Source organism: Leptosomus discolor, chromosome 1 (genome assembly GCF_034619465.1).
Source record: "Leptosomus discolor isolate bLepDis1 chromosome 1, bLepDis1.hap2, whole genome shotgun sequence".
Classification (NCBI taxonomy): Eukaryota; Metazoa; Chordata; class Aves; order Leptosomiformes; family Leptosomidae; genus Leptosomus; species Leptosomus discolor.
In genome coordinates, this window is record NC_141391.1 from 68,716,965 (window position 1) to 68,735,458 (window position 18,494).

Here is an 18,494-nt window from a genome sequence, read left to right on the forward strand (position 1 = left end):
GATAATGGTATTAACTGTAAGACAAAACAGAGTCTGATGTGACTGTCTATGCTGAACAATAGACTACTACAATGTTTCTTCAATTAGTGGGAAACATCCCTGAAAGAGTGGTGAGGAAAAAGAGATACAAAATTTTTATCTCCTATGGTGCAAAAGACAGTCCTGGCAGGGAATCTAGCAGGAGCATGGGAGCTATTACAGAATAAAACCACATAGGACTTCCTTCTGTTAGTGGCCGAGGCCTGCTAGGGGATGAACTGTTGGGATCCTCCAGCACCACAAAAGCAAAGATAAGGCAGAGATTTCCACAGGAGGCGATGAAAGCAAGAGCTCTGGAATGCCAAGAGTCAGGAGAACAGTTTCAGATGCTCTCAGGAGAAACAATGGTCGCAGGTTCCATGCCCACAGTGTGTCACAAGACACTCTCGGATGTAGAAGCACTGTGTTCAAACTCCCTCAGGCTGAATTTTATCTCATCTACCCACTGTGCCAGTAAAACCATCACTACAAAAACAGTGAATTAATTTAGGGGAAGAGGCAGATGGTGACAGAGTTTCAGTATATAAGTAATTGTGATTAGTATAAGTAATAGTAATAAGTAATAGTTTTAATATAAGTACGTTTTAGTATATACGTAATAGTGATTTAGTATATCAGTAATTCCTGAATTCTCTGTCAAAAGCAAGAATCATAGCATTAGTCAACAAAATTTTTAAGGTGATTCCAGTTCCTACCTGGAGCTTCTGATGTATGACAAACAATTCATCATAAATTTGATTGATGTGAGGCGGTATTGAGCCTTGACTATTGCATGCTTGAGCATCAGTTCCACTCACAATGTTCTTTACCAAATCATGGGTAATATTTTGGTCACTATTTTCTGGTGTATTTGCAGACAAATGGGATGGTGAGGTGTTGCCTATGGAAAGGAAAACACAGTTTTACATTAAAAAATTAGTCCTAGATAAATAATCACAGAATCATAGAATCATTAAGGTTGGAAGAGACCTCTAAGATCATCCAGTCCAACCGCTGACCCAACACCACTATGCCCACTAAACCATCTACATGTTTTCTGAAAACCTCCAGGAGTGGCGACTCCAGCACTTCCCTGGGCAGCCTGTTCCAATGCTTGAGCACTCTTTCAGTAAAGGAATTTTTCCTAATATCTAATCTAAAACTCTCCTGGCACAACTTGAGGCCATTTTGTCTATCACTTGTTACTTGGGAGAAGAGACTGACCCCCACCTCACTACAGCCTCCTTTCAGGTAGTTGTAGAGAGCGATAAGGTCTCCCCTCAGCCTCCTCTTCTCCAGACTAAACAACCCCAGGTCCCTCAGCTGCTCCTCACAAGACCTGTTCTCCAGACCCCTCACCAGCTCCGTTGCCCTTCTCTGGACACGCTCCAGCACCTCAATGTCTTTCCTGTAGTGAGGGGCCCAAAACCGCACACAGGATTTGAGGTGCGGCCTCACCAGTCCCCAGTACAGGGGCACCATCACCTCCCTACTCCTGCTGGCCACACTATGTCTGACACAGGCCAGGAGGCTGTTGGCCTTCTCGGCCACCTGGGCACACTGCCGGCTCATGTTCAGCTGGCTGTCAACCAGCACCCCCAGGCCCTTTTCCGCCGGGCAGCTTTCCAGCCACTCACTCCCAAGCCTGTAGCGCTGCGTGGGGTTGTGGTGACCCAAGTGCAGGACCCGGCACTTGGACTTGTTGAACCTCATACAAGTGACCTCAGCCCATCGATCCAGCCTGTCCAGGTCCCTCTGCAGAGCCTTCCTACCCTCGAGCAGATCAACACTCCCACTCAATTTAGTGTCATCTGCAACTCACTGAAGGAGCACTCAACCCCTCATCCAGATCATCAATAAAGATGTTAAACAAGACTGGCCCCAATCCTGAGCCCTGGGGGACACCACTTGTGACCGGCCACCAGCTGGATTTAACTCCATTCACCACAACTCTCTGTGCTCGGCTGTCCAGCCAGTTTTTTACCCAGCTTAGAGTGCTCCCGGTCTAGGCCACGAGCCACCAGCTTTCCTAGGAGAATGGTGTGGGAGACGGTGTCAAAGGCTTTACTAAAGTCCAGGTAGATGACATCCACAGCCTTCCCCTCATCGACCTGGCAGGTCACCTGGTCATAGAAGGAGATCAGGTTGGTTAAGCAGGACCTGCCCTTCATGAACCCATGCTGGCTGGGCCTGAGTCCCTGGATGTCCTGCACCTGCCATGTGAGCGCCCTCAAGGTGAACCGCTCCATAACCTTCCCCAGCACCGAGGTCAGGCTGACGGGCCTGTAGTTCCCTGGATCCTCCTTCCAGTCCTTCTTGTAGATGGGTGTCACAATGGCAAGGAAAATTACACGATCTTTGTTCCAAAACAGCAAAAACTTACTTTAGGCATTTAGAGTGACAAGTATAGAGCAAGAGGTATCAGAATGAGAAAGTAATCTCCTAAAGAATTACAGAGAATTGCTCAAAGCTGGGTTCATTACTTGTTTGAATTGATCAGTGATCAATGGAGTTTTATAAGCAGAACTATGCTCTCCACTTCAATACAGAAATCCCATAGATATCTGTATGAAACCTATGCACAGACTGAATCACATATAGTCAAAATCTCCTATTATTTTTGTAAGGGCTTCAGGCAGGTGATTCACTGCTGACTAGACCTTGGCCTGACATCTAAGTTAACAGAATAAGACTTAAGAAACTACTGGATATGATATGAGAAACTGGTAGACATGAGAGATTACAGTGTAAGAAGCTGATGAAAGTTGCAGACAGCACAGTGAGGAACAGCTGGATTTCACAAATACCCAAACAGCCAAAATTCACAGATAATGGGGATCTTTCGGGGAGAGACATCTTGCAAGGCCAACTGCACCCAGGTACCACATCAGGCCAAGATTACCTAGGTGACAGTATCAGAAATACCATTTTGGGTATGGTGCTGGTTTTGGCTGCGACAGAGTTGATTTTCTTCGTAGTATCTCATACGGTGCTGTTTTGGATTTGTGAGCAAAACAGTGTTGATAATACAGATACGTTCTAGCTATTGCTGAGCAGGGCTTACACAGCGTCAAGGCCTTTTCTGTTTCTCACCCCACCCCACCAGCGAGCAGGCTGGAGGAGCACAAGAAGCTGGAAAGGGACACAGCCAGGACAGCTGACCCCAACTGATCAGAGGGAAATCCCAGACCATATGACGTTGTGCTCAGCATATAAAGCTGGGGGAAGAGGGAGGAAAGGTAGGGCTTTCAGAGATATGGTACTTGTCTTCCCCAGTAACCGTTGCTGTGATGGAGCCCTGCTGTCCTGGAGATGGCTGAACACCTGCCTGCCGATGGGCAGCGGTGGATGAATTCCTTGTTCTGCCTTCCTTGCACATGCAGCTTTTGCTTTACCTGTTAAAGTGTCTTTATCTCAACCCATGAGTTTTCTCACTTTTACCTTTCTGATTCTCTCCCTCCCTACTGGGTGGGGAGAGTGAGCAAGCAGCTGCATGGGGCCAAGCTGCCTGTGGGGGTTAAACCACAACAGGTACAGATGTAGCAAAACTCAGGCCAATGAGGAAAAGGTAATTAAGGACAGGTTGTTTATTTGGCAGGCAATTAGGGGAGGGAAAAGAAAGACAATGAGAAGGAGCATCAAGAAACAGGAAGAAGGTTACTAGATAAGCAAATGATGTAATCAGGGCTATGGTGGTATCATTAAGCAGCCCTGTGGTTGACGGCCCATCACAGCTGGAGCAGGACAACAAACCAAACCTGTCGCTCTGCCAGTGTGTCTGCTCCAGGGGTAAGGCAGGAGAGCATAACTAGTACAATGCCACACAAATCATAACAGAAACATTAAAAAAAAGGGAAAAGAAACCAGAAAAAAAGTAGTCATATCTGAAACAAATGTGTGTGATATTTATCAGAGGTTTGTATTTATTTTGCCTTAGAAGCCAAGTACTGTAAACTATGTACTTTTCCCGGTGCAATTAAATTCTTTTCTTCTTTTCAGAAAGAATGTGTTTTCAGAAAGCTGTTCTTATACTCTCCCCACCCATTTAATACAACTCCTGGTGAGAGTCTGTTACAGTTCCATTGATCTGTTCTGCCTGGCTTCTGAGATTCCTTTTAGCCACTTTGGGGTTGGTTGGCCAGCTGGCTGTCTCCACACTTCCAAAAGAATACATCAACGTTCTTCGAAACTTAAAACTCTCCATAAGAGACAGAGCTACACTTGATTCACAAAATTCTCCAACTGCAGCAGCATTTTCAAACATTTGCAGTGAATGAATGCCAGCTGGTCCCTACTACAATCTTTTAGTTACAATGTCCTGAGTTAACTGAACAACAAATAACTCTCTCTACCCATCGCCAGTTTTCCGTCCTTAAACTGACAAAAGACACCTGACTTAAGAGAGTTGAGGTGTTTGTTAATGCAGCCAGCTACTTAAAACAAAATAAACCAAACCCCCAAATGCACCCTGCTTCTTCATTTATATTATAAAGTCATCTGACAACCAGTTTCATAAGAAGTTGACTTTTCCTTTGAAAATGTATGTTAGTATTGCACCAGGTATGTCTGGACCTCCTAAACTTATTCTAAAGGAGTTACTCACCCTTACACAAAAGGTTAAATCCCCCAATTAAAATAAATTTTATCTGATTATTGAATTTCTGAACCAAACAGAAATACATTTACTATAAAGTTTTTTAACTTACATGTTATACTCCACATAGAGTTGTTACAGTATTTAAAATTCAGTATTATTACCTGTTTCCATGTATATAGCTGTATTTTGAACTCCATCAATTTCAGAGCAATTAATGGTCTTTTCTTCCATTTCTAGGCCACTTGAATCACAAAAAGAATCTTGCTCATCATCAAAACTACAAAAAAGCAATAATCTGAAATTACTCAGTCCCTAACATGCTACATGTAGAGCATTGAGAGAAGTCTGTATAACAACTAAACATTGCTCAACCGAAGATTTTTATATTTGACTGATAACAAATAGCAGAGTTGAATCATTTGGATGGAAGGCATTATTACTTGCAAGATTTTAACCACAACAATTAATAATAAAAGTAGTAACAATAACTAGAATTTTCATGCAGGTAAAACCAGCACTCTTCTCTCACCCCAGCCACCACATTCCAGGAAATCTAAAAATACAAATCCAGTTTTTAATGTTTGTTTTGGTTTTTTTTTTTCATATTTGGTGTAAAGTAGCCCTGAAAAGAGACTTCTTGGCTTTTGGAATCAAATTATCTCTAAATGAACATAAAGCTGTTCATCAGCCTGAGCTGTTTGCTTTCCTCCTAGTCCAGCTTATATCACCTAGTTCAGTTTGTATCATCCCTGTATCCCATTAGCAACTCCAACATAAACAGATTAGATTAGAAAGTGAGCAAGACAATACTTCTCATCAAAAGCAGCACTCACATTATTTCATTCATCGGCCACAAACAGTTCTTTACTTAACGAGAGCCTTAAAATAGCTTTTGGATCTGTGCAATCCAAACATAATGTCTACTCATGGTTTATCTGGACTATGAGAGGTAATAAACGATAAAGGAGAGCTGAAGAGAAAACACGTCGTACCAATCCCAGTCCTTAAAACTTTGTAGGAAATCACCAGAGCTGATGCTGTTCTCTTTTCCACTTTCAGTAAATTCTGACTCTAAAGAACATTTGGATAAAGAAATAGTAGTATTTTCCAGTGAGCTGTCCACGTCACCTGGAATATATAAAAGAGTAACAATTTTATTTTGCATTTGAGAAGCTGACATTAAGAAATCGAGAAGGGCTTATTAGAAACGTTTGTCATGTAATCACGTACGTTAAGAATAAAAAAACCCACTGATGCAGCCTGACAAATTAATGAAGAAATATAATAGATTAAACTATAGGAAGAATAATTTTGTTTTCAAACCAGCTTTGTCTTTCTGAAGTTATGGCTTGCCTTCATATGCTAGCTTTTCTATAACTGAAATCTGATAAATACACTGCTTTACCCTGCTGTCCATGTGCACCAGCAAAGTGTGCTTCTCAAGAAGCCCAAAGACATTCTAAATATTAAATGTATGTATCTCTCTCTCTCTCTCTCTCTTTAAATTAAAGCCAAATGTATGCATTGTGAGGTGGACTGCTACCAACTACTTCCAGCAGAACTCAAACACAAACAGGTTGGGAACCATTGCGCTAAAACATCCTTCGTGCTCTTTATGTCAACGTTGACACTCCCAGGCAGGCTCCCAGATATCACAACCCCCTGATCAAGAATGTCTATTCATTTAAAATGAGACAATACAAAACTACTTAAAATAACTTTAGGAATGCTACAGTTTTAGTAATTTTTTTCCCTGAAAAAGACATCAAAGCACCATTGTTTGCTATTACCTTTGTATACTAGAGAGCTTCCGCTTTTGTATTCGGTATGCGACACTCCTGAAAGGAACACCTACAAGAAAGCCAAAACCACTGTAATACAGTCAGAATTGTCAGGGGAAGCGTATGTCACAACTTACTGTTTAAGAATTACAACGCCTTGTGACAGAACTCCTACTACAAACTACTGACTTTGAAAAGAGAAGTGGGGTTTTTCAATATATAAATGTAAATGGCCCTCATATTGATATAAAGAGGCAAACATATTCCCCACGGTCTAATAATGAAATATTCATAGTGTTATACGTTAAAATATTTGAGAGACTCTAAGACACTACGAAGACAGTAACATAAAGGCATAAAAGTAGGATTACGTAATCATGGAAACAGTGCCATCTGTCTTGATATTTACTTTTCATGTCAAAGTTTCCTGCTCTGCTTTTTCCTACTAACTTGTAACTACATACTAAAAAACCGAATGACAGAAGTATTAGGCTACAAGCAAAATCAATTAAATGTACATTAGAAAAGATCAGACTCAAAGCAGCTCTCGTGATCTTAGTCATGTTTCACTGCACCTCTCTGCTATGCTCTGAATGAAGTGATCAATTGCTGTATTTTTTTGTACTTAAATACTGCTTTTTAATGAAATAACAAACAGCACAAACAAATCTAGCATTTCCTTCCTTGCAAGCATTACACTTTAAAGTCTCAGTGAAGTTTTATAAAGTTAACTTCTGAAAATGATTTTTCTTTAAAGAACAGTTCTGTAATTCAAAGCAGAATATTCTCCCAAAACATAGCACCTAGAGCACCACAAAATGCTACCCAAGTCGCAAATCCTTCTGGAGGAACTAAGGGCAGGTACATCCAGATTTTAGCTGCTAAAGGACTCAAATCTTCACTTCATATTTGGGATGGTTCCTGATCCTAAAATGGCAAGTCACACTTCCTCAGAAAAAAAGGCTGGTTTCTGCATTCATTTGAGGATTCCCAGGCCCAACTCGATCTCTCAATCCAACTATGTGTCTAGCTCAAACCCAGCTTCCAATCTCCCAGTCTTTGGCTGCTCGTGGGTATTTTTACAACATATTATTTCCCTTGCAGCATGAGTTTGAACACTTCAGGACTGTTATCCCCTGGACACACTGGAAGCATTTGACCCATGGAATACAGACGCAAAAAAGCAAAATCAAAAATTTGTCTCGGTGAAAGACAGACTTCAGACAAAATAAAAGTGCCTTGGCCAGTGAGCATTCCTTCTAGAAAGTGTCAAAGACTTCTGAAATGCCAGCATGCGGTAGGGGTCTTTGCTGATAGATTTTTAGGCAGATCAGTTTCCTAATCCACTGTGCAGACCCTTAAATGCTTATGTCAGCACAAGTAATGGAAACAGAGAAATCACAATCTAGTTCCTTCATCGTGTCAGTGCAAACAACCTGGCATTCTCTGGTGTAAAATTACATTGCTTTAACTCAACAGGGGAATGACACCCACCACGATTTACTGTCTGGTCACCGTGGCAGCCTCTTAAGAACTATTGGTTTGATTTTCCTGTGATTGACTAGGTACGGGACAATTTCCTGCTTCCTGAAAACAGAGCTCATCCCTAGGCTTTACAAAAAAAATCACAAACACTCCTAACGCATTCTAAACAAGGCTAGCAATTCCTGTGGCCAAAGAAGGCATGAAAGAAACGAGTTATCCTACTATGTATATTTCATACATGCCTAGTGTACTGCTTCTGAGGATTCACATATTATCTTGCCCTACCGGCAGGCACCAGAAGGTTTTAGGCAAAAAATAAGCGCCAGGCTGCTCAGACTGTGTTTCAGGCATGCATAAAATTTGGAATTGCAATTTCCAGGGAAATTTCAAGTTCAGACAAGCATGACTTTTCAGCACTTCCACTGTGACGCCATCAGAGCAGAGGGGCAGCGGTACGGCTACAAAGAGCACACCTCCCCGGCAAGCTCCTGAAGCCTGTTTCACTCCCAGTTTTAGCTCTCACGCTGTACGTAACACCACGGCGTTCACAACGAACTCCAGGGGAGGGGACGCAGACACCCCCCCCACAAGCACCCCGGGGACCAGGCGAGGAGGAACAGCCTTCCTCCTCCTCCTCCTCCTGGGCCGCCCATCTCCCCCCCCGCCCACGCCGCGCACCCCCGGCCCTCCCGTCTCACCCCCGTCGGCCCCCGCAGACGCTGGTCGGAGCGGCCGGGACCCTCCATGGCGCGACGCTGGCGCTCGAACGAACCGCCACCGGCGGCGGCGCGCAGGCGCAGAGGCTCCCACCGCCCGTTAGGGCCGGGCGAGGCGCAGGGTCCCGCCCAAGGGCCGGCGGAGCGGGGGCCGGCGGAGCGGGGGCCGGCGGAGCGGGGGCCGGCGGAGCGGGGGCCGGCGGAGCGGGGGCCGGCGGAGCGGGGGCCGGCGGAGCGGGGGCCGGCGGAGCGGGGGCCGGCGGAGCGGGGGCCGGCGGAGCGGGGGCCGGCGGAGCGGGGGCCGGGCCCCTGTTTCCCGCCGGATAGGCCCACCGACCGCTTCCCGCCCCGCGGGAGTACAGCGCCTGCTGCAGGGCCGGCCTCTCCTGCCGCCATCGGGCGGGGTAGGCCGGGCCTCACAGCGCCAGCCCCAGCGGCTGCGTTGTGCCAATTTAGAGTGAGGTTTGTATGGGAGCTTCAGGGAAGAAGTACTCCTGCTATGCTTTGGGGGAAAAAAAAAAAAAGTATCCAAAAGTACTTAAGGCTGAAAACACAAAGTTACCCATGTCCAGCGTCCCAGATTGGTTACCTTGGAAAAAACCTCGACAACACCAGCAGTGAGCTGCGAGCAGAAGTCCAAAAAAAACTCGACACTTATTCACACATATTCACTATTGAGAGACAAACTTTTAAAAGATAAGACCCTGGCATACATAAGCTACAGCCCACCCTGGTCTGTAATGTGGAAGCCTGCCCCAGGAACAGCTAACGAAGGCCAAGAGCCCAGTGAGTCGCATCATAGCAGCAGCAGGGGGTTATACTACAGCATTTCGGGTAAAATCCATCGGGTAAAAAAGAAAAGCATCTACTTAAGTGATTTAGAAGCATTATACATACAAAAAACCACAGTCAAAACACAGCTCTAGCAAAATACCGATCAAAATGTTTAAAAACTATTCTCTAGCTCTCACCTATTGAAGTGCTATTGAGACAGCACAACCCAGCCAGTGCCTGCTAGCTGCCTCAGCTCACTTTCTGCACGCAAGAGTAAGCAGTAAGTTTCAAAGGCCATCAGTTTACTGCCCAGGAATTAGCACCTACAATTTGTATGTTCAAAACAGATTTAAGAAAGGAGGAAGCCAAATTATGCAAGTTTTTCTTTTTTAAACAAACCAAAGTGAAGACATTTATTTTAACAAGACTAAGATTTAATTTTTAAAATTTGACATTTAATACAAATATGTCAGGATAACACAAATACACCTGAAATATGCCAGTGTCTGAACTTTATTTAACATGCAAAAAAATCAATTAGAACACATAAAAAACCCAACTATAAGCTGTAATTTTACATTTATACATCAGAAGTGTCCATTTTAAGAAGTCGAAATAATTATTCAGTAACATCTAAATATGGATTTATAATGCTAGAACATCTGTATACTCAAAGCAATAATTCTATATTTGCCCACAGTCTGTAATGACAATTCTCCCATTTACTAGCCCTTTAGGAGAACCAAAGGATTCAATCTTTTTCACAACATCCATTCCATCTTTCACAAACCCAAATACCACATGCTTGAAGTCCAAGTGTTCTGCTTTTTTAAGTGTTATGAAGAACTGAGAATTATTTGTATCCCTGCCCTTGTTTGCCATTGACAACAATCCAGGGCCAGTGTGTTTCACTTCGAAGTTCTCATCTTCAAAGGCTGTGCCATAAATTGACCGTCCACCTGTTCCATCGTGGTTAGTTATATCACCTCCCTCAAAAAAAAACCACAAAAACAAAGCACAGCATTAACTTGCAAGTCTGAAAACACAAACCATCAGCACAACTATATTCCCTTTCAACAGTAAAGGCTTTGCTTTGGAAGAACTCATTCGTAGTTTTCACAAGCACCATATTTACTTAGATACATGGCTTCCCAGCGTCAGCAGCTTTGTTCACAGTAACGGAAGCAGTAATGGACAGTTTGTCCCTTGTTTATTCCAAACACAGCATTTTGTCTCCCTGCTCCACGTGGTGACCACTCCTGTAGGCCTGAATCCTACTTTCCACATCACTTGGCCCCGACAGCCAGGACCCACGTTACCTCACTGAAGGCCCATCCTTGCTTAGTCCCTGCAGGCATAGGGGGCTGATCACCTGGAAAAGGTTAAGGTACCAGTGACCAGGAATTTCTTGCTTCTGTGTGGGCAGTAGGTTTTGCCACATTACTGCTTGTTCACGACAGCAGCTACTGCTAGTGAGGAGTCTCTTTTGTCTTTCGGCAAGGCAGCAAGCTTCTAGCTCGTGATTATTTGACTATACACTTAAAAGTGACGGTATAGATTTGAACAAAAGCCTTAGTTCTCATTGAAAAGCTTCTTGCTGTACCTGGAGAAAGTTTAGGCACAGCAAACTTAGAATATACTGATTTCATGTGATAAAGGCTCACTTTTCATCAGGGTGCACATGGTGCAGTTAACTGTTTTAAACGAAAGTGCTCCTTATAGGATGTAGAATACCCTGAAACAAGCTTAAACCCTAAATAAGCAACGCTGCTTTGCTTATCAGAAGGGCCCAAAGTTGTAACAAAAGAGCCATAAAGGGCATCCTTCAGAGACACACAATACCTAATCGGGAGACCGGATGATTTTTTTATTCTGGTGACAAGCCATTCATATGTTACTGCCTACTTCTGAGTTTGTGCAAGGTCATGCCTCGTCTTCAGGGATGCAGTGACATGCAGGAACATTAGTGTAGTGTGTAAGGAATTTGGTTCATTCTGCCTGTTACAAATCACTAGAAATCACTGAATTTTTGATGAGCATTTTACAAAAGGAAAGGCTTAGCTGCGCTATGATCAATCTCCTAAGCCTTCAGCATTTATGAACTTTCTAGTGATACCAAATGATCACAGAGGTTTGAAAACAACACCACCTAACACAGGGGTTCAGATGCACTGCAGGCTGACACTCTCAGTGAAAAATCTGAGTATTTTAAGGAACAGGCCACTGCATGATGAGATCTAAAAGACTTCTTTTAGATGGACACTTGAGCATCTAAAATACTTGGAATATCAGTTTTAAAGTGCACATTATCTGAAATACAAAGTGTACTTTAAAATGCAAGAGAAGCCTGGCAAGTAAGTGTTCTCAGCAGGTGAGCATACAGAAGTTCCTCTCTGCGAAGAGAGAGGGCTGAACGGTAGTTTTGGGAACCTCCTACTTTCTTTGGTGTTCCTGTTCAGCAACAGGCCCCTTGTCCACTGTAAGAGGAGATCTCCACCTCCGTTTTTATTTCCACGCCAACGTGGCAGCACTAGGTAACACTAAAGCATCAGGCAGCTGGCAGACTCGGGTAGAAAGCATCTGGCTTAGGGCAGCATCTAGCTGCTTGCACCGCTTCTCACCTTGTAGGGAAAAGGGCAGATGGGAGAATCTTGCACACTGGATTCACACTGCCCACAAGAACACGCTATCCCGTATAAGTGACTTTTTTGAAGTGCCATTGTTAGTCAAGAGGCACCTCATTCTCTCAATGAAGAGTCCTCCTGTTACACTTACCTGACACACAAAGTCAGTGACTATTCTGTGAAATCTGGAGTTCTTGAATCCAAATCCTCTCTCCCCTGTGCACAGGGCCCTGAAATTTTCAGCAGTTCGAGGGACAATATTTGAAAACAGCTCCATGGTTATGTGTCCTAAAGGTTCATCATCAGCAGAAACTTCAAAATACACAACGGGGTTGGTGTCCTTTGACAGTCCTGCTGCCAGAGATAAATGTCCCTTCTGTAGTTCTGACAAGCTTAGCTGGCATTCTTCAAACCGCCTCTTGAAAGAATTAGCCATTTCTTGGCTTTTAAATCTGACTGCAAGTTGTTCTACTTTTACTTCACCATCTGAAAATAAATCCAAGAACAGGTTTCCTTAGTTCTATTCAGTATAGTAAGAAAGAAATAGCTCTTGTCTTAACACAATCTCCAGGGAAAAACAAAGCCACAGAAACTACAGACCACCTAGAACCAACAAAAACCACCTGAAAACACTCACCAGCATAATCTGTGGCTGTCCAAATCAAAGCATTGTTTGATGTATCCGAGGGCACTAAGTTCATTTCTTTAGTGATGACGTGGTTTGCACAGACTTTAAGAACTTGGTCTCTCCTCATTAGGACTCTATAGTATTTCTTCTGTGTATGGAAGAGGATCTTTATCTCTCCAACACCACGCTCCTTCCACTGAGTAGCATCCCTGTCCCATCTGTAAAGTTTTGCCCTCTCTTTGAAGAGAATTTCCTCATCTTCTTCTCCAGATTTTACCTCCACCTAAAAAACAGCACAGCAGAGTACCTGTGATTTCCCAGAGGGCCATCACTAACTATATTAAATAGCATTGCTTACACTTACTGTGGCTCTGACTCAATACAACGGAAAATTATTCCACGTGGTCCTTTCTCCAACACCATATTCATCACACACCAAAGTGAGTAAAAAGTCTAGCCTTTTCAGAGTTTAAGAGCCCAACAAACTCCATTGTTTGAGATTAATTACAGCACTGCAATACTACTTCACCATGCCCCATGTGGGTTTGGTGGGTGTTTGGTTGTTTTTTTCTCAGGAGGGAGGAGTGGGGGGGGGGTGGCAGGGTTTTTTTTCCGGTGGGGTTTTTGTGGGGTTTTTTGGGTTTTTTTTTTCTTCTTTAAAAAAATCACTATCAAGTGTTCTGACAAGTCCCCCAGGAAGCTTGAGGTTTGCTGAATGACATGCACACTGAGAAGTGAAGATACAGCACTACCACCATTCTAGGCGTTCCCCTTTGAAGACTGTCAAAGAACTTGGTATTTGCACTTGAACAGAACAAACACCAACCGAGTGTAACAAACCGAGGCCTGACAGTGGTATCGATTTGTGCATATTACTGGCCTTTAACTAATCTCCTTTAGTTAACACACCTTCTGAAGACAAGGAACACTTGAGAGAACTGGAGAAACATGACAAACATTTGTGGAGGGAGAAATGAGACTAAAGAAGAGAAGCAGCACATAAGGGAAGAAAGGCAAATCATAGAAGTCATGATATGAGACACAGATGAGAAAATTTTGAAGGTGGTTGAAGGCATGTTATGGACTACATCAGATTTGCCGTTCAAATTAAAGGACACTGCATGCCTGTTTATTTGTGCTCTATTTGTTTGCTTAATAATTATACTAATCTATAATTATTATACTATTTATAGGAAAGCCAGACAACGCAACATCAGAAAAGTTTGAAATGGTTATTAGGGACACTACGGCTAAATACCAAAGAGACACGAACGACCGTGTGAAGCCTTGCTCAGTAAGGTACAAGGCCACCTTCAAAGCTGAACGATCTCCTACTTCTTGAAAAACAATTTCTTTTCAAACTAACAAAACCAGTTCCCTTAGCCTTCAGGTGAGGTTAACTGTACTACATCTTTATTGCTTAGTGATTCCAGAAACCTCTTGCCTAGCTTAGAATAAAAATTTGACCTTGGCACGACTTTCACAGAACCACATCTACAAGTCATTGACACAAAGCCGCAGCTGAGCTGTCTTAGCACTAACAGTTACTCAGCTCCCTGCCTTGGCTTTCAGCTGTGCAATAACAAATCAGTTTTAGCTTTTACAAGTTACATGCGTGAATTTGCATAGTGATCAACACTCCATCAACATATAACGAAATAAACACTGAAAATTTTAACTAATGCACCAGACACTTCCCCACTGCTAAGCTGTGCTAGGACTTAAACCAGCACATGTTTCTACACAGGCAGTGCAAGTACAGAACAAAGCACACCACACAGAAAACAGTTAGTTAACCAAATAAGCAAAGCTTTTTTTAAAAAAAAAAGTTAGTGGACATGCTTATCTTAATGTTGTTTTATATTCCAGAAGTCGCCTTACCTCTGGTAAGGACACAATTGGCTCAAAATGGATATCATCACTATGTACCACCTCATCATCGCTACCACCTTCATCTTCATCTGCTTTACGGGTTGTCTCTCCAAACACAGCTGCTCCCGTATTTGCCCATTTGAAGTTTTTATCTACAATTAAGAAAGTTACATTTTAAACTTTGTGTAGTTTTTCTTCTTCCTGACAAAAACTTGCAAAAAACTGTCTTTAACTGACTGACAGTAGAAATTTGGTGCGCAAAAGGTATATTGTATGAACAAGTCCAGCTAAGCCTGTCTCAGAGACAAGTTTAACTCACCTTTTGAGCCAAAAGCAAAGTCTCCAGAGTTTTTGGAAGCCAGATCTGCAAATGACAAGCCTGCAGTATTGCCGAAACCAAATGAGATGATTCTGTTTTCTATCAAATAAGAGAGGAAAGTCACAAGGTTTTTCTCTGCCTTTCTTAAAGAAAATGCATTTAATGTTATGTAGTGACAAGAATAAACTGGAAAAGGCTCTAATTTTTACCTTCCAATAAATTTAAAGTCCGCGTGACACTTGTCATAATGACAGTCATTTATTATGGTTTAAAAAAAAGAGGGCTCAAGACTGTGTGCGAGTTTCAGCATGCTACTTCTGTGCAGATCCACAGAGCTCTAGTAAGTATTCATGCAGTATTTAACAGCAAACTAATGAGAGGAAGTACATCACATATAAATTATACAACAGACACTAGCATTGCTCTGCAGCAGTGCCATCTGAACACACCAGCATTTGATGTATACAGTTATTTCAATTCCCAGTCACGTTTTTTACTAGATCGGTACTCGTGCTTCTAATCCAGTATTGGTACTACTCTCCAAGGCCACAACTACAGAAAAGCACACACTACGTTCCTACAGGAAACCCGAACACACCCCTGACCTTACCTTGTGTTGACTCTGAACAGTCCGAATCAGTTTTTTTAGTTGACAAGTCTACAGGTTTGTCCTCAGTTCCTGATAAAGTCTGCGATACACACACAGTTTCACTGGTGGAATCTGGTTCTCCATTGTTGGTAGATGACTGGACAAATACTGTCACCTCATCGGTGGATGGAGTAGGTACTTCTTCCTTACTAGTACAGGCCATGTCAGCTGAGCTTGTAACCTCATTCTCCTGAGAGTAATAAAAAATTAATAAAATAAGCGAATCAGGTAGAAGAGCCTAGTACTCAAACCACCTCCTCAGGAGATGAAGAACAGTCATTTTAGAAAAAAAGAACACCAATAAAAATTGTTGTTGTAAGCTTTCTGGAGTTTTTCATTACACTTAACACATAAGGACATTAACTTGACAAGAGACTGAAATACCTTTGAAGTAGCATGCTTTCAAAAAAATACTATTACTTCCTGAAATCAATTAGTCCTTATATATACAGATTTGGATTGATTTTATTAGCCAAAGCAGTTTGAGAACAGCTGTACCTCCTTTCTCATCTCAAGGAACTTAAGATCTAAGCTTCCGTTTCAGTGTTGGCAAAGACTTGAGGAACAGCCACTAAAGTGTCAAATCATTTTCCCCCACTGGATGTTCTACTTCTCACAGGGTGAAAAACTACGTAAAGCCTCACACGAATATGAAGTCATTGTACAAGTTTAATGACAAAACGTTTAATAAAGATTTAGTTCTTACTTTTGTTTCTTGAATTTTAACTTCTGTCTGAAAGTCTTCCGGACTGTCATCCTCAGTGTCACTGCTGACACCACGGACAGATGTAGAAGGAACCTGCAGAGTTTCTCCTTTAGCACTCTCCTCAGGAGCAGGTTTCTGTTCACAAGTAGCAGCACATTCTCCTTCATTGTTGAATTCACCGTTTCCTGTGATGTCTACTGCAAAGAGTAAAAATTGGTGGAAAATAGCTGGAAAGGCAGCTAAATACTGAAGTAATTTTTGGCACCTACAGTATAAAATAACTTCATGATAGCATGAGCAACTTGAAGAAAAGACTTCAAGAGTTTTTCAAATAGCATTACCGTTTAAGACAGCAGAAGTAAAGATTAAATTACCTAACTCTATGCAGGGTGACTGGAATTGGGAATTCATCATATTTGGATTTCTATTGCTTACAGGGAATTTCCATGCAACGACGAAGAGTTCAATCTTGCAGCTGCCACTACTAATAGTTTCCTTCAACATTTGCTCATATTTCAGATGGCTATATATATATATATATATACCACCTCTTTCTAGCACATGTCCTCAAAAAAACCCCAAACTTCACTTCTAGAAGTATCTACCCAGATTTTAAGTTATGAAACACAAAAGTCTGAGGCACAGCCAAAGCAGACGTAAACATAAGCAGCAAATTCAATCTTCTATACCTGTATTTTTAGTATAAAGACCAAACACCTTTTTTTTTAATTCAACAACATTAACTCATAAGCTTAACTTAAACTATCTGCACAAGTAGCAAGTATTCACAGACGTAGACAACTTTTGTCTTGTACAGTAAGGTAGGACGACACTTTAATGTTCTTGTTTAGAGGTCACCCGAAACGTACATTTCTCATTCAGGTACCACTTTACTGCTTAACAGTTCAACGTACTGAGCTCGAAGCTGTATTTTGAGATGCAGCTTTTCTGCTCCCACCATCAGTGCTTCTACAAACTACCTCAGGAAACATAAAATTAATCTCAGTGCCCCTGTGTCCTTCAGATTTAAAGCTTGTTTCAGTATATAAGAATTCTATGTATTGTGTTTTAAGACTTTACCTTTTACAGGATCTTGCAATTTCTTTTTCTCTTCTGAATCACTGGGATACAATCTTCCATTAAGTTTCTTGACAGCTGTTTCATAGTCTTCATCTTAAACACAGGAAACAAGCATTAAGTTCCCAAGGATCCTCTAGATACAGAGCAGCCTGCTAAGCCCTTCTGACTCACAAGCCTAGCAAGCATGCATCATTTCTGCTTTTGTTTTAAGCATTCCATAGGTCAGCAAGTAAGCTTTTACTTCCTATTTTGCATCAGTGTGCCTCAGTGAGCTATTGACACTTTTCTCGGCCTAGATTGTTACAGATGTATGGCACAGGTTCTGTTTTCAGAAAACACATTTCTTACTGAGTGATTTTTATGAACGGTGCCACTAAACAGAATTGGGAAGGAAGACTGAAGATCTTTTATATGAAAACTAGCAAGCTCAGATATTTGTGGGAAGGGGGCTTGTCTTCTCCCATTTCCTGTTGAATACAATGCTTCAGAACTTCCATTTAACATATTTGCTGGTGAATAAAGAGCAATTTAGTTGCATGCAATAAGATTTGACATCAAATATGTTCCGTTTTAGAGCCAGCAATTTGCTTTAGAAGAACAGTAAGCCACTAGTCTAGTATTTAGGGAACCCGAGCATGTTCCTTTTTGGTAAAGACTGCCTCGTATTGGTCTCTAAAAATAGATACAGAAGCCTCTTGCTCAAGTGAGACCAGGCTCAAATATCAGATTACTTAGTCCTACCTAACCAAGTGCATTGCTAATATGAGTGCCAACACCCAGAAGACACCAATACAAATGCCCTTTAGGCATTCCTGGGCCTCCACTGTACTATTCTGTCTTGAAGAACCGAGTGTACATCTCTGGCCATAAGGAAGATAATAGGATTATTTCCAATCAATCTAAACAAAAATATTAGAGTGCCTAATGGTTCTGATACTATTCTCAGAGTCACAGAAATCTCAAGTTGGAAGGGCCCCATAAGGATCATCGAGTCCAACTCCCTGCTCCTCACAGGATGACCTAAAACTAAACCATATGACTAGAAGCATTGTCGAGACACTCCCCGAATTCTGACAGGTTTGGTGCCGTGACCAGTGCCCTACGGAGCCTGTTCCAGCGACCGACCCCCCCTTCTGTGAAGAACCTTTTCCTAACATCCACTCTGAACTTCCCTGGACATAGCTCCATTCCATTTCCTCATGTCCTATCGCTGGTGACGACAGAGGAGACCAGCACCCCCTGCAT

General features: G+C 42.3%; 2 protein-coding genes across 5 annotated transcripts in view; both read right to left on the reverse strand.

Moving 5' to 3' along the window:
• Nucleotides 1–8,993, reverse strand: part of CCDC138 (coiled-coil domain containing 138) — a 39,883-nt gene extending 30,890 nt beyond the window's left edge. The window contains exons 1-5 of the mRNA XM_086481782.1: nt 8,580–8,993; nt 6,406–6,466; nt 5,608–5,686; nt 4,777–4,892; nt 735–919 (exon numbers count right to left, since the gene is read on the reverse strand). Of these exons, the coding sequence (XP_086337908.1) occupies nt 735–919; nt 4,777–4,892; nt 5,608–5,686; nt 6,406–6,466; nt 8,580–8,993 (855 nt within the window). The remainder of the gene's footprint in view (nt 1–734; nt 920–4,776; nt 4,893–5,607; nt 5,687–6,405; nt 6,467–8,579) is intronic.
• An 873-nt stretch (nt 8,994–9,866) lies between these two features.
• Nucleotides 9,867–18,494, reverse strand: part of RGPD4 (RANBP2 like and GRIP domain containing 4) — a 34,379-nt gene continuing 25,751 nt past the window's right edge. For 2 of the 4 annotated variants that reach the window (XM_086476976.1, XM_086476954.1), the window contains 8 exons: nt 17,250–17,342; nt 16,170–16,366; nt 15,425–15,653; nt 14,815–14,913; nt 14,505–14,647; nt 12,633–12,906; nt 12,147–12,481; nt 9,867–10,361 (listed from right to left, as the gene is read on the reverse strand). In XM_086476976.1, coding sequence (XP_086333102.1) covers nt 10,056–10,361; nt 12,147–12,481; nt 12,633–12,906; nt 14,505–14,647; nt 14,815–14,913; nt 15,425–15,653; nt 16,170–16,366; nt 17,250–17,342 — 1,676 coding nt within the window. In that variant the 3' untranslated portion in view covers nt 9,867–10,055. Of the gene's footprint in view, nt 10,362–12,146; nt 12,482–12,632; nt 12,907–14,504; nt 14,648–14,814; nt 14,914–15,424; nt 15,660–16,169; nt 16,367–17,249; nt 17,343–18,494 lie in introns of all 4 variants that reach the window. The other 2 variants (XM_086476969.1, XM_086476960.1) reach the window with 2 other exon arrangements.